Source organism: Argopecten irradians, chromosome 9 (genome assembly GCF_041381155.1).
Source record: "Argopecten irradians isolate NY chromosome 9, Ai_NY, whole genome shotgun sequence".
NCBI classification, from domain to species: domain Eukaryota; kingdom Metazoa; phylum Mollusca; class Bivalvia; order Pectinida; family Pectinidae; genus Argopecten; species Argopecten irradians.
In genome coordinates this window covers 8,099,291-8,115,193 of record NC_091142.1, presented here as the reverse complement: position 1 = coordinate 8,115,193, position 15,903 = coordinate 8,099,291, and the positions used below count along the sequence as shown (strand labels likewise).

At 34.8% G+C, this 15,903-nt stretch overlaps 1 protein-coding gene across 1 annotated transcript; it reads left to right on the top strand.

Moving 5' to 3' along the window:
* The first annotated feature begins 403 nt into the window (after window positions 1-403).
* LOC138331305 (retinol dehydrogenase 12-like) lies at window positions 404-14,253 on the top strand. The gene is made up of 4 exons (XM_069278828.1): window positions 404-993; window positions 9,682-9,924; window positions 10,643-10,948; window positions 11,829-14,253. Exons 1-4 carry the CDS (start codon window positions 765-767, stop codon window positions 12,203-12,205), a joined length of 1,155 nt encoding a protein of 384 aa, XP_069134929.1. The 5' UTR covers window positions 404-764; the 3' UTR covers window positions 12,206-14,253.
* The last annotated feature ends 1,650 nt before the right edge of the window (window positions 14,254-15,903 follow it).

The following is a 15,903-nucleotide window of genomic DNA, read 5'->3' as shown; positions in this document are numbered from 1 at the left end:
TTAAGATATACTCCTGAAATTTCCTATTAAATTGACTCCGTTTGATAATAAAAACATTTCACAAAATGCGTCTTTAATACAAGAAGGTTGGGATGGAAAGTAAAATCTCGTTTTCTATGGAAAACGAAAATATTATAAAATCTTCCGGATCTATTCCGCATATGTGTTTTAACTACAACAAGCCTATTTCATATGTTCGGCATGAACAGAAACGATTGAGAACGTGACTGTATATATATGTTCTTCTAATTTTAAATGATGAAAGATTAAACACGTTATAACATTGTCGAAAAAAGTTAAATTGGTGACTACGGGACGTACGAACTGAATAAGTAAAGCAGACATTATGCGCATTATCAATGTTACGTATGACATGGTAGCAATTACAATTCTCCCCGTCTGTTATGACACACTTGTGTGATGTGTATATACTAAGGCTATGCGTGTACCTGCTGTTTTAAAACTTATGTAGTGATACACAGTAGCAAGCAGCATAGGGGGTTCAATTTACTTGTAATAAAGATAAGAAAATGCCACACTGGCTGTGAGTGGAGTAATGTTATACAAGCGGGCCGGTGGAGAGGAGGGGGAAGCGAGCAGACGGCCAATCCATCACTAAAACACGATTGATACAGATGCCTCCCCATACCACTTCTGATACACACTTGGACAACACACACGTTAAGACGTATAGTTTACTCAAGTTTTAAAACATTTTTCAACATGAGTGATTTTTGAGGAGTGGAAAGGAAAGAAAATTCAATATGGATCCGTCGGCGGGCGTCAGCAGAAATATGACGGTCTCCAAGGAGTTATGGAGACAGATCCGACTGGAGATGAAAGAAGTGATACAGAGTTATTCTAAAGTTCTACTCATTCCTGTTGTCATTTCGTTCTTTCTGTTAATGGTTTTCTTTTGGAGACGTTACCTGCGCTGGACCGTGAAATGTCAGAGTTCCCGCCAACTCAACGGAAAAACGGTCATCATCACAGGTAGGGTCAATGCACGTGTACTCAGTATCATATCAGGTAGATAGGAACAGGAGACATCGTCTCTCATTACATTGGTTATGTGGCAAAACTATCTGTTTTAAATCGTATTTTATTTAAAAAAAAACATACAAATAAATCTAAAAGATAGAATAATCCGTTTATTAAACTTGTAAAATACATTTCGTTCTGTCTTTTCACGTCTTAAAAACTAACTACTTGAAAATTGAACAAATAGATTAAAAATAAACTTTACATGCTACAAAAGAAGGATCGATCCAACAATGTAGATTTTTTAAATGATGACATATTACCTTATAACTACATGATTAGATATTTAATATATGGAATCCCGTCAATACATGTCATCAAATTTAGGTTATGTTGTGAACTGAGAGATAGTGTAACTATTTCGTGACAATGAGCATTTTTGTATTAAGTTAACCACACTTTAGTGTACTACAACCTTGAAGGAACTAAATCTGCTCAGTGAATATATATCTAATGCAGCTACTTTGAGAATATCATTAATGTTGTTGTCCATTCTCCACTCATCATGTATGTATGCCAATTGTATTTGGATAATGTTCTTATAAGTTGAATAGGACGTTAAAATAATCGAACAAACAAACAAATCTTATAAGTTAAAAAATTGAATTTGAATTTGAGTATGTGGAGAATTTTGTTTCTAAATTAAGAATAATCTATGGTGAAGAGGCAGAAACGTGAAACGCGACAAAAATCAAGATGATATGGAATGATATTAATATTTATTTCAAAACTTCAGGATTTCTTTAAACTATAATTCAGGTTTGTATGAGGATATATATGGAAAGAGTAGCTGGGTTTAATGTAACAATTAAAAGTATCATTTGAAATTACTAAAACTACGACTACGGTATGTATACGTTTTTCCTGAGTTGTATACTAAAATATCCGATTTTCAATTTCAATATTAGTTATGTCAAAATATGTCATATATTATCTAGGTGTTTGAGGCCTTTCATACTTTTTCATGGGGCGTTTATTCGATATACCTAAATACCTGTCGCTCGTGACTCACCGTGACCCAGATCACAGTGACAATAATCTAGGTTGTTTAGCGGTCGTTGACTCCTCAAGAATAGAACAAAAATGTAATCTTATATCGACAGCACCTACGTCATGTCAGTTTTTGAAGTTTCAGTGAACCCCATTCAAAGTATAACAGGTAAATAATCATATGAGTACATACAAGTCATGAAATTGGCGATTTCTCCTTCTCGCACTGCTGTTAAATGAAATATATTGAATTGAACTTTGGTTAAAGACCAGCTTTCGGAAACATTTTTAATTATTGGGAAATGTAAATGTATATAACGCGATGGATCATTTTGTAAAATAGAAAAAAAAATATAGTTAGCCGTTAATACTACACTAATCATCACCTTCTGAACACTTAATAAACACAAATCATATGTTAATTTTCAAACGTGGGTCGTTTAGCTTCCTGCCTATGTCCTAATTACCTCGTGTTAGTTTGTAGCAATCATTGTGCCAGACAGCAAAATAGTGAAATGAATTTCCACTGTTAGCACATATCACACAGGTAATCACGCAATTGTTTCGTGATGTAACCTAGCTCACCTTAGTATATAAATATATAGTTACTTATTTCATTATTGTTTTTGAGAAACCTTTAATCTTTGTGTAGAAAATGTATTGAGTATTTAACTCTTCCAGTGTGAAAGTATATAATTGTAAATGTATGTCGTAATTTGAGGGGTTGACTAAATAGGTTGCCTTCATTCATAGCTGTTGTCAGGTATTTCCATTGAAAAGGTCATACTGCACTTATAATGTAAATATTACGTACACATATATGTAAATGGCATCATTGATTAAGTACGTACGTCCGCTATTAATAAATCCAGAGACTTAATGAAAAAAAAAATGAAAATTTATTCAGACGTTCTTATTTCAATACGCATAACGTTTAAACGTCAATTTAAGTGAGGGACATATGTTTATTCTGCATTTTCAATATCATCTGTTTGTTAGAATTCTGTCCTCATGGTATTACTGTAAAATAATTAATTTTTGCGGCGAATAAGTGTCCCGATTTAAAGTAATATGGGTCTACTTTATACATTGTTGACACTTTTTTTGCGATGATGAATTTCCGCGATTTCTGCTTGGTCGCGAAATACGCAAAAGCCTGATCTAACGATTTGTTTCTAAAAATAAAAATATCTCACTTTCATCAATACCAATGTTAGATTTAAACTGGTTGTCAGTGTAATCTAATTTTACTAATAGTGATGATTGTCTCATTTATCTATACTGGTGAGTAAGAATATAATGCAGTCTTCCAAATAGGCCAAGAACACATGCACTTTACACACGCAACACACCGCATTCACAGTAGCCCGTCCTTGGATGACCCTGGCTGTAAATGTAGGAGACGGAGTTAATGTAAGCAACCAACCATCCAATTAACTATTTCTTTTTCTTTTTCATACGGACTCTCTTCATATCATTTCCGAAAAGAACTATTTGTTTACAAAATTATTTCAACAATTCACACTGTACAACAGAGGAAATATGTTTATCCGAATGACATATTAGTAAGATTGATACTCATTAAGAAGTAGGAAGGTAGGCTACATCGTCTTGAAGTTGCAAAGCTACTGTCCGACAGATACAACTTTCCACGTTGGGTCCCAGAAGGGGTACGAGATATAATAAAACAAGAAAGAATAATATCGTTATTTTATTGTTACTATCAATTGAAACATCAAATTGTGATCCGTTATCTAGTAATCTCTGTATATATTCGTTGTATAGTTTTAATAACCTGCATCACGGCCAGGTACCATAAAACTTTCTCAGATTTTTTTATCAAGTCTGTGTAAATCATATGCATGTACTTGAGTAAAAAAAAAAAAAAAAAAAAACCTGTCTGAGAATAGTTTTATGGTGCCGGACCCAGATCAGTGTCAGCATCAGTGTAATTGGTATGAAGTGTTTGAAAAATGCGTGTGCTCAATAAATTTCAAACGATAACATGCCTTAACATTTCTTCAACTTTTATTATTCAATCACTCCTCATTTGATGTGAACAAAATTGAATTAAAATAAATCGACAACTTCTATGTGCACAAGCAAGGTTTCTAAAATGTTAAGTAGGTTTAATACTGAAATTTTCTATTTTTAGTATGTGACTGCTTTCGAGCTTCATTAAACTAAAGTGATGTATATTGGAGGCAATCAAACGTGTCAATTTCGTTTTTTATAATCATGTGCTAATTTTACTTTAAGTACATGTAAATTGTTTTTCCTAATTTAAGATATGTTTTCAACACACATTCAAAGTGCTAAAGTTAATCTCATCTCGCCTCTTGAGTAAAGTACTTGTTACTGCAATACATCAATACCACAACGAATATTGCGGCCATGATGTTCTGAAATTTATATGACTTTTTAATCATTTAAGGGATGCGCAAAATGGGATCTAAACATGTTGATGAGCTCTTTTTAGACCAGGAATTAGCTAATCGTCATAGTGTTATGACGTCATAGAAAGTGAGTGTTTTGAAAACTAGATGATAGCAAGATGGCGACCTGAAAAGTAAACTGCGGTTCATTTCCTTGACAAAAGTAATGCAGCCGAAAATTGGGAGCAGAGGCAGTTAATATTATGAATATTCCCTTTGGAACACTTATGAAAATATACATTTAAAAGCAAGGCTTTAAAAAGACGATTAGAAATATAATAAACTGACCGAGAAGAGATTCTGTAATTTTGGTGCTAGAGTTAACTGAGTAAGACAAATTACAACCTTTGAACTAATATCTCATATGAAATTAATGTACTTTTGAAGCAAATTGCATATTAGAATAGAGTATGCTGATTGCGTTGTGTTCTGATTTAGGAATGTCATACCATGCCCTGCACCTTGGTATCCTTTCCCTAGTAAAGGATAACCCCGGTAGTTATGGTAGAAAACAAACATGATAATTTAAATTACAAAACGTGTATATGGAAGAGAGAGGGGGAGCGATAAGGTCATACATGTGTGATAGAAGGTCTCAAATATGGGGAAGAACGTCCCGAATGTGTCACAAAGGTCCTGAATGAGGGAGAATGTTTTAAATGTAAGAGAGAGTCGTGAATGGTTAAGATATCCCTGTTAATACAGTCAAACATGTCTACAGTGACCACCCAAGGGACGTATGAAAATATAGTCTTTATATATGTAGCTAATTGGTCTATATATTTGTATAACACAGAGCAAATTGTGTTGTAAAAGTTGTCAGATGGTCTTTACACAGAAGTGGCCTCTAAGGCAGTTTTCACTGTATGTGAAATAGATTATAAAAAAGTAAGATTATATTTTATAGTAGAAAAGGTGAAGGTCAAGGACGCGCACGGCGTTACATATAGATGAATGATTAAATGAGATAAATTTATTCGGATAAGTGCTGTAGAGGATATTTAGTATAATTTTTATGTAATTTTTGATGTGGTAAGGGACATGCGAAGGACATTGTCACTACCATCAACATTTTGATAGTACAAGTTACGCACTGTTTCGTACGGGTATAATATATCTCACCATTAACACATAGTTAAGACGAAAGAAAAAGCATACAGAAAGTTGACGAGGTGTGAAATTGGCTGTAAAAGATATGATGATGAGTTTTTCACTTTGAAGAAGTGTATGTTATAACACTTTGAACTAAGAAAGCAAATTTAGTTTTTCATCATATTTTTTGCGAAAACAGCATCAGGTTACACATCTGTAATTCATGACTTTCAAGGTACAAAAACATACACATACGAACGTTTGAACATAGTATGCTCTATTTATGTCTCATTCCTGATATATCTTTTTCCTTGCATAAATCTTCAAACTTTCATCGTTTGTTAAAACCAGGATTGCTATGATGTTTGAAAATGTAAAAACAATACTGGATCAAATTATGTAAATCTAAAATTAGAGCTAATGAGATACTCCATCATTGATATTCCTGAGGTTACTGTCTATGGTGTTATATACACCCTGGGATATTTCATATAAAACAGGAGAATAATACAGAACACATAGGCCAGCAGAAACTTCCTTTTACAGACAGCGACGACCAACTTCAAAGCCACACAATTAACCACAGTGTACCTTAATGGACAATGAAGTCCAGACTCAAACCCACACCACAACCATCCGTTTGCACATAGCCTTCAGGTTTGGTACGAAATATTCAAGGTGTGGATATGGCCACGGTGATATATAGTAACACCTGGAATATCGATGAAGGTGTTTATCTTGCTATGTCTGAATGCAGAAAACCTGAACAATGCATTAAGACACATATTCTGATTTCTTCTGCAGTATAACTTCATTTAGTGATGGAAAAAAACCAAACTTCTGAACACATAAGCAATTTGTATTCCATCATAGCTCAATCAATCATTACAATACCCACGTATTTGTTTATACCATAAACATGTATTATTTAACTGCTCTATTCGAAAAAAATAGTTGTATAGCTAGAGCGAAAGGAAATCAACATTGTCTTGATTTCGTTTTACATTATATTTTTTTCCAAATAACGACTCTGGCCGATATAAATAAACGAATGAACAAACTTTTTTTAGTTTATATATACCATATGTACAGTGTATTATGAAATTAACCCTTTGCTGAAAAGGTTCAAATAGAGTTATGAGAGGTTGGCTATTCGCTATTTGAGTGTAAAATTAAATGAAGTGAACAAACGCAAGTTTCAATTCGTTATACAAAAAATAAAAAAAAAATAAAAAAAAATAAAAAAAAAATAAAACGTTTTATAAAATTTGTAGTACACAGTAAGACATATTCTTATTTTTTTTATGTACTCGTGATACATTAATATGTCGCAGTATACATACATTTGCATACCTTCTTTGCTTTGATACACATTATTTACACGTCGTGATTCACATATGAATGTTAACGACTCGCAAGTTCATGTAATATAGGATACTATGCCGATGTTATAAGCATAGTTAAATCCATGGGATGGGATAACCCAACTCCTTAAGAAGAGGGATGAGACGCTTATAGGGGGAGGGGCTCTAACTACGTCGAATACGGTACTAACATTGTATAGTGTTGCAGTCAGGAATAAGTTATTTGGTTTTACATGCAAATTTTCTTTTTAGGTCATCTGACCCAAAGGGTCAGGATGACCAATAGTCATCATGCACCGTCCGTCGTCGTCCGCCGTGCGCCGTCCGCCGTGCGTAAACTTTTCATTCAAACAACTTCTTCTCAATAGCCGTAAGGCCCAAAGTACTCATATTTGGCCTATAGCGTACTGGGATGAAGGGCTATCAAAGTTGTGAAAATAAATGACCTTGACCTACTTTCAAGGTCACAGGGGTCAAATAGGCTAAAATCTTTGAACAACTTCTTCTAACTAACCAAAAGGTCCAGGGTACTCATATTTGGCCTGTAGCATGCTTGGATGAAGGGCTACAAAGTTGTGAAACTTAATGACCTTGACGTATTGTCAAGGTCACCGGGTGTCAAATTGGCTAAAATCTTTGAACGACTTCTTCTAACTAACCGAAATACCCAGGGTACTCATATTTGGCCTGTAGCATGCTGGGATGAAGGGCTATCAAAGTTGTGAAAATAAATGACCTTGACGTATTGTCAAGGTCACCGGGGGTCAAATTGGCTAAAATCTTTGAACGACTTCTTCTAACTAACCGAAAGACCCAGGGTACTCATATTTGGCCTGTAGCATGCTGGGATGAAGGGCTACCAAAGGTGTGAAAATTAATGACCTTGACGTTCTTTCAAGGTCACAGGGGTCAAATAGGCTAAATTCTTTGAACAATTTTTGTTAACTAACCCAAATGTCCAGGATACTCATATTTTGCCTGGTGGCATGCTGGGATGAAGGTTTACCATAGTTATAAAAATGAATTACCTTGACCTTCTTTCAAGGTCACAGGGGTCAATTAAGCTAAAATCTTTTAACTACACCTTTTAATTAGCCGAAAGATCCAGGGTATTCATATTTAGTCAGTAGCATGCTGAGATAAAGGGCTATCAAAGTTGTGGAAATGAATGACCTTGACCTACTTTCAAGGTCATGAGAGTCAAATATTCCAAAATCTTGAATTTTGAACTTCTTCTCAAGTTCTAACAGTGTGATTAAGCTGAAACCTGCATGAAATGATCCTGTCATGGTCCCGACCAAGTGTTGTTATATTTTATGTCGATCCAAAATCCAAGATGGCTGCCACAGATGATACAAGATGGCTGCCACAGATGCCATCTTGAAACACATTTTGAACTTCTTCTCAAGTTCTACCAGTGCAATTTAACTGAAACTTGAAACATGAAATGCGGCTGATATAATCTTGTCAAAGTATTGTTATATCTCTGGTTCATCCCAGATTGAAGATGGCTACCATGACACCATATCTAATTATTTTCCTATACAGCCATTGCCAAGATAGTCAGATGACTGTTAAGGCCCTTGGGCCTCTTGTTCTCTTTAACGACCTTTAGTTTTGCTATGAAATATTCCAACATAATAATAACGAATAACGAATTATAACGACAGTGATAGTAACCCATGCAGTATCGAGGATACCTCCATTAAAATACAAAAAATGCAGTGACACTGATACAAACATTTAATCTTATAAATCTTTTTCTTAATTAATATTAATTAGCATCATTTAGATTAAACCGCAATTTAGATTTATACATAAAGTTTTTGACGGCGCCAAAGTCTCAATATATATAAACGAACGACATATTTCGTATAAATTATCGTTTAAATAATCTTGATTTGTGATGTTGAAGATTAATTCGTACGTTTTAGGATTCTCCATGGTGTCACGAAGTCTGTGCTGCAATCATTAACGTACACTGTATATGACAGTTTGTTTACATGTTGTATCTTCTGCTTACATCAAGATCATGATATTGTAAACAACTGTTACGTTGGTAACAAAAACTGGCTGATAAGCTTGGACTGAAAGCATAAGCCTGGCGATATTAACAGTATGTTGTTTGTTCTCCATTTAAAAGTGAACAATCTTACAACTTGATTTTAATGACTGCTGATTATTATACAAACGTCCACCGGAATTAATTTATTCATTTTTTTGTTTTTTTGTTTTTTTTTTTTTTTTTTTTTTTTTTAATGGCTGAGTAGAAATTTCTCAAAGGGATTAAGATTATTTCAATTTTAGCTTAACAAAGGTGTCTTTTCCATTGGTTACTTGTAACAATCAGAAAAATGCTAAAATTATGGGTGAAAACTGAAAACCTCCGTGAAAAAAGTCGTTGTATAATAAAACGCGAAATTTAGCTGCACGAATAAATGAATTCCTTAAAGTTAAGGACCCCATGTTACATAATCCAACAGAGCTTCACTTCCACAGGTGGAGGACCCCATGTTACATAATCCAGCAGAGCTTCACTTCCACAGGTGGAGGACTACTCGATAAAAGATAAAATGCGATGCAGTGTCAAGGGGAGATTCGGCAACGAGATGATTTTGTCAAATGTCATCAAGCAATCGACACATTTACCAAATGTCATCGAGCAATCGACACATTTACCAAATGACATCAAGTAATCGACACATGTTACACGATATGATATGCATGTCCGATAAAGCAATATTTTATTCTGGTTCCAGGGGCGTCTAGTGGACTCGGAAAATCTACAGCATATGACCTTGCAAAAAGAGGTGCCAAGGTCATCCTTGCATGTCGGAATTTAAAGAAGGCGGAAGCGGTTGCCAGGGCAATACGTATGAAGACACATAATGAAGACGTGTACGCATCATATATTGACCTTGGTAGCTTGCGAACCGTTAAGGAGTTCGTCCAGGATTTCCAAGCAAAGGAACCGAAACTTGACATCCTCATCAACAATGCTGGTGAGATAATATGACGTCATAACGAATGACCGGAAGTCTTAAACTATTCTTACCATTTTAGGAGTACAGTTGGCGTATTTGTACTTTAAATGAGAAAATTGCATACGTTGTATCACAAAAAAAATATATTTTGCGAAATGGCATTATAACAAGAATATTCAATGATATATGTAATATATTTTCAATTATATTTTCACTGATAAAATTTTCAATTTCCTGTTAATGTTCTGCGAAATAGGGAAAATTATGCCCAATGCAACATTAGCCCAGTATACGACTTTGAGTTAAATAATTATATACCTAGTAATCATCTTATGAATGAAATTTTTATATACTATCAAGTCTGTCGTTATAGATGCCATTCATAATTTCAGTAAGAGTGCTGAAAGAACTGAAAATATTATGTGCTTGTCTTTTGATAGATTTTCATTTCAAAAGCATATACTGTATAATATGAAATTTTCGTGGTGTAGAAATTTCGTTGATTAAGGAATCAGGAATATAAATATTACTACTATTGTTCCATCAGCCAACCACGAACATTTCAACCCACGGAATGATTTCAAAGTTTCAAACCACGAAAGAAAATACTCACGAATATGGTATACAATACACAAAGCCTCTTGAAAAAGTATTGCATTAATGCTTACCCAATGCATAAAGTGAAAACAGCTAAGAAGAAACCTATTGTCATATGGTATTGACATTTTCTCAACAGCTTACATGGGACCCCGGGCCGCCACTGAGGATGGTTACGAGAGGACGTTTGGCGTCAACTATCTGGGTCATTTCTACCTTACATATCTTCTGAAGGACAAACTAAAGAAATGTGCACCGAGCCGCATCGTCAATGTCTGCTCTGATTCCTACACCAAGGGTAAGCTGGAGTTTGAGGACCTGTCCATGAAGAACTACGATATCTATGGTGCATACGCTCGTAGTAAGCTGGCCATCGCCCAGTTTACAGTGGAGGCTCACAGATGCTGGTTTCCTGACGTCGTTCTGTGCTATGCCGTCCACCCAGGTATGTCTGTTTTATTGTCATTGATCTGTGATTCAGTTCATAAAAACGACATTATGTACATGTAGTTTAAAGATGCTCCATCGCCGACAGACCATAGATGATATTCACCATTTGAAGAATAAATGGTGTTTAATGTCTAATTAACATAAAAATGATATAAAATAATTTATTTCGCCTTTGGTGCATGCGCAATCATTACTTCATTCCATATAGGATATAGTGAAACGGAATGTTTTCGGGATGCAATTAATTATTTTTCATATTTTTAACTTGAAGTAAAATTAGAACCTCAAACTTTTCAATGGTGGTAATGGTGTAAAGTTAGTAACTTTTGTCATTTAACAATAAAAACTCAATTGTCTGCTTCTGTTTTTGATACGGAAAAATACCATTTGTCAGCGGTCGTGCATCTTTAACTTCATTTTGCAATTAGTAATTATTTTAAAATAAAAAAAAGAATATTTGGCAATAATGTAATTTTCTCGCATCATCTCGCGAAACCAGTTCTGTTAGCGTTTGATATCGTAAATATATGTGTCAAGATTGAAATCTACGCGATATACTTCCACAATACGATCAAAGTTGTCTCAAGGTCATTGACATTCTAAACTATTTCATAGAGCCAAAACATAAGGCCAATATTATCTCTGAAGTATGAAAATCTAATTATTTTGGTGCATGTTTAAATTAAATTCCAGATGTAGAATCGGTGGCGGGGCAGATGATATCCACCAAATGCTTAATCACAGAAATAAATAGCTTCCCAAAGTACCATTAACTCACTCTAAGTTCTTAATAGATATATGATTAGAAAGATAACAGTATTCACGAAAACGACATGCCAGCCGCGACCACACAACGTTATTTATGACTGTTTCAGGCTGTGTCCACACGGAGCTGCTGAGGAACTGGCCGGGACTTTTCGGGCAGGTCTTACGGGCTGCTGCAAGGTTTCTCTTCAAGACCCCAGAGGAAGGATGTCAGACAATCGTCTACTGCGCAGTCGCAGAAGGGATAAGGGATCAATCTGGGAAAATGTTTGAGAATTGCAAGCCTTTAAAAACGAAGGACTTTGTCAAGGATAAAGCTAAAGGGCGACAACTCTGGAATAAAAGTTTACGTCTGTGTGACCTAGATGAAGAACCGGATGTCTCTGATGATGAACCTACACCGGAAGTAAATACTACCACGGCTAATGGCGGCGAGCAAGGAGAAACACAAAATCAAACGAGCATGGAAGAAAAGAAGGAACGATAGTTGTAGGAGTGTGAGAGTGAGTGAACAGCTGTTAGAGCGCGTGAGCATGCCTGATGTTGCTTTTTATAGATATTTTGATTTTATATAGATTTAATATTGTGTGAGAACACTTACGTAATCGTTGATGTAATAGGCACAATATAAAATATTTAAGGTATTTGTAGATGCATGGGCTCGTCGAGTGATATTTGATTAAATATGTATGTACAATGTTTATGTTCGAAATATAAACCAAGTTATGCAATAACGTTTTCTGATAATGTCAGTGTGTTATATGTCTGAGACCGTCCTGTAGTGTCTGTGATTCCGTTAAACGTTAATAATGTAATATCTTTGATATATATTAAATCGACAAACGTAAGGTTTTGTATTAATACATGTTTTATAACGAGAAAATGAATTGATTGTATATCCAGGACACTAGGTGGGTTGGAAATAGTTCTGATTTCCACTCCAACAAACATCGACCTACAGCGTATCCGCCACAGTAACCTCGTCTACTTCCTAAGAATAATTACTCCATTATTCCATCATACATGTAAAGAATGAATATAAAATAATGATAGCAAAACTAGAGGATTATATATAATGCGATAAAATATATGAGTATAAGTATCAAAGAAACGATTTCTAGGTACAGAATAATTTGGTGATACATGTATTTGACTGCCAAATTCGTGTTTTATGCCTGATGACTATTTCACTCCAGTAACATTTCGCGACATAGTTTTCTATAGTTTTGTATATGTTTCAAATAATATTTTCACGAATTTTTTATCTCCCATGAAATTCGCGAAATTCAGTCTAACGTAAAAATACTAACTCACGAATATTTTATAACCTGTAGTAATTATCCTCTGCTTGATTCCATGGCATAGAGTCCAAGACAGAGGGGGCAAGAAACTCAATATTTACATGGGGGATTTCAGATTCTATGTTAGTAATTAACTTGGAACACTAAACTGCGTTATCTTCTTATTGGTTACACTAACAAGAGGGCGTCGACTCATTGAATCTTTTCTGGCTATTCCGACACGATAAAAACGATGAAATGAAGACAGCCTTTTTAAATTTACTGCATCAGAGGAACTGATAGCTGTCCTAAAATACTTGGCCATGTTTAACAGAGAGGTCTTTCGCCCCATGATAATTGGTATAACAGTATCGGTCTGTTGATATATAACCTACGTACTGGCTGTGTGGAGCTAGTTTTTCTACACCGATATCTGGTGAGTACTGTTTTACTAATACGTCTTCGCCGCGATTAAGTGGGTATTTGTTTATATGACCGCTTGGACTAGGTTGGTGACCTCGTTCCATATCAGACACACTCTGGAACTGGTTTGCTATCAATGATGCGATCCCTATGTAATAATGTTATATAGCTCATTCCATCCTCTTTTTAAAGTTTTTTTTTCAATTCCATGATTTTAATTCAACAACAAAATGATTTACTGCACAACACGAAATATTCGTTGGGTACAAATGTTCGCTAGGTTCGTAATTGCTACAGAAGCATTTATTTCAGAGGATACTTCACCCATTTAATCGTTTCAAAGTGCCTTCACAAAATGCATGTGCCTTGTATTATTGTTTTGATCAATCGTAAATACAACAAGCGTAGATAAAACATTCTTCGATGCGTTGTTAACTTATTGATTTGATTATTTTATCGAACTTTTTATACAAATGTAAAAATTCTAACAATGGCAATATGAATACAACGATTTGTACGTGTAGTTAACGTTAGAGAGTAACAGGACCAGAATTGTGGCAGGTAGACTCTCTAAAAGTAAACCCCGTCTGTTTTCTAGGTGTATGTTATTGCTGCATAACCGTTAAAACCAGTGTGTGTTTTATCATAAACGCCAAATGTTTATTCAGATGTAAATTAAGGTTGTTCAAGACACAAACATCCCGTCCGAAAACATTGTATTGAATATCTTATCAACGTTGTTAATTTTAGACTGTATGTTAATTATATAATTACATTCTTATATACATGTGCTATGGAAGTTGGTGTCTTTAAATAAACACAGAAGATTGGCTTTTTGTGGCTCGTTCTTTCCCGCTGTGGTAATTATAGTACCAGATTTGTACGAGTGGTAGGAAGCACACACCTTTCATCAGTTATCATACACACGCCATATTATCCAGCGGAAAGGCTAAAGGTGACAAACAAATTCTGCAACATTTGCTTCAAGAATTTGTTCAGAAGTCTGTTGCGAGAGTCTCGGTCCAATCCGGCGATATCTCTATTGAGGAATGCAATCTGTGTATATAGACAGTTCTAAAACACACGCTGAGCTTTATTTCGTTCTGGATAATCTATTACTTTCGAATACAGATAAATCGTCGTCATCACACAAAAACCTGATGGATATTGCATGAAGATCGTTAGACGGGAACATACTGTTAAGTTGTTAAATTTTGCGGGTGTGAAATGTTGCGGTTTACTGTTTGAAACTTATAAGCGGGGGTTATTTCCACGAATCGCCTTTGTAACCTTTGAAAGCGCCATTCACATAATACATGTGATATGTAAAACCATGACTTGTGAAAAATTTTGCGAGAATTTAAAATTTCGCGAGTATGAGTTAAACCGCAAAATTAAAAGCCTCGCAAATATCAGCAATTATGCAGTATTTCACGGACTCATTTTTTTATCAAACTCTAGTCAGTTATCTATGTACATGTATTCTTAAATTAGCATGGCGTGTTTGACATGAATATCATATTTATCTGATAAACTGGGAAAATATACTACAGTTAACTTATTCACCCCTGAATTTCACAATGGACTGATCTAGTCTTTGATTTAGAAGAGTCTAAATGTATAAAAAAGTGGGGGATGGGTTAATTACAGTGTGCTAGTTTGTTCATCGGCTCTTAAAGAAGAACAATCTTAGAGTAAGTTTTTTTTAACTCGATCTAATAGATTTTTAATTTAATCTTTTGGTGTTTAAACAAGCCCAACTTGCATTAACACGTTCGTTCTTTTATCCATTTGTAGAGAAATGATAACAAAGAAACTAAGAAATAAATACAATATAATACGACCACCTTGGCTGATAATTTTTTAAACATCTATTCTTTGGAATAATTTTTGACCTTTTGCCCTCATCAGAAGTAACATCCATGTTAAGTAACGTTGAGATTTATTTGTGATGTCACTAAATATCCTACACATCGTGAATTTTAAAAATAATGTAATACACTATTTAATTATGCTAATAACCTATTTAACCGCAACACAGGATGGTCTTACTCTCAGACCGATACACCAGTATACCAAGTTGTTCTGTCGGCATGGTAAGTCGTCCTTGAACCATTGTCTACCTATAAATCTGCCTAAAACTAGCCTTTTTACGACTGTTTATTTCCCGTTCCAGTTTTTGTACATCTGTCTGACTATATCAGAAATGTAACAACCGAGTTTTGGAATCAGGATGAAGCCTTCTTAAATATGTTGCAAGGTGAAAAGTACATCGCGCGATCGCTGTGTTGAATATATCAGAAATGTAACAACCGAGTTTTGGAATCAGGATGAAGCCTTCTTAAATATGTTGCAAGGTGAAAAGTACATCGCGCGATCGCTGTGTTGAATACACACTTACAGAACAGATAGTATGTTTTCTTTGAGTTATTGTTTTAAGATAAGCATTATCAGTCACATTTTTATTTTTTTATTGAAAATC

Bases quoted from the DNA above. Each gene is read 5' to 3' on its own strand.
- LOC138331305 (XM_069278828.1), top strand. From the start codon at position 765: ATGGATCCGTCGGCGGGCGTCAGCAGAAATATGACGGTCTCCAAGGAG. The intron at 994-9,681 runs GTAGGGTCAATG...TTCTGGTTCCAG, and splicing joins AAAAACGGTCATCATCACAG to GGGCGTCTAGTGGACTCGGA. The intron at 9,925-10,642 runs GTGAGATAATAT...TTTTCTCAACAG, and splicing joins CATCCTCATCAACAATGCTG to CTTACATGGGACCCCGGGCC.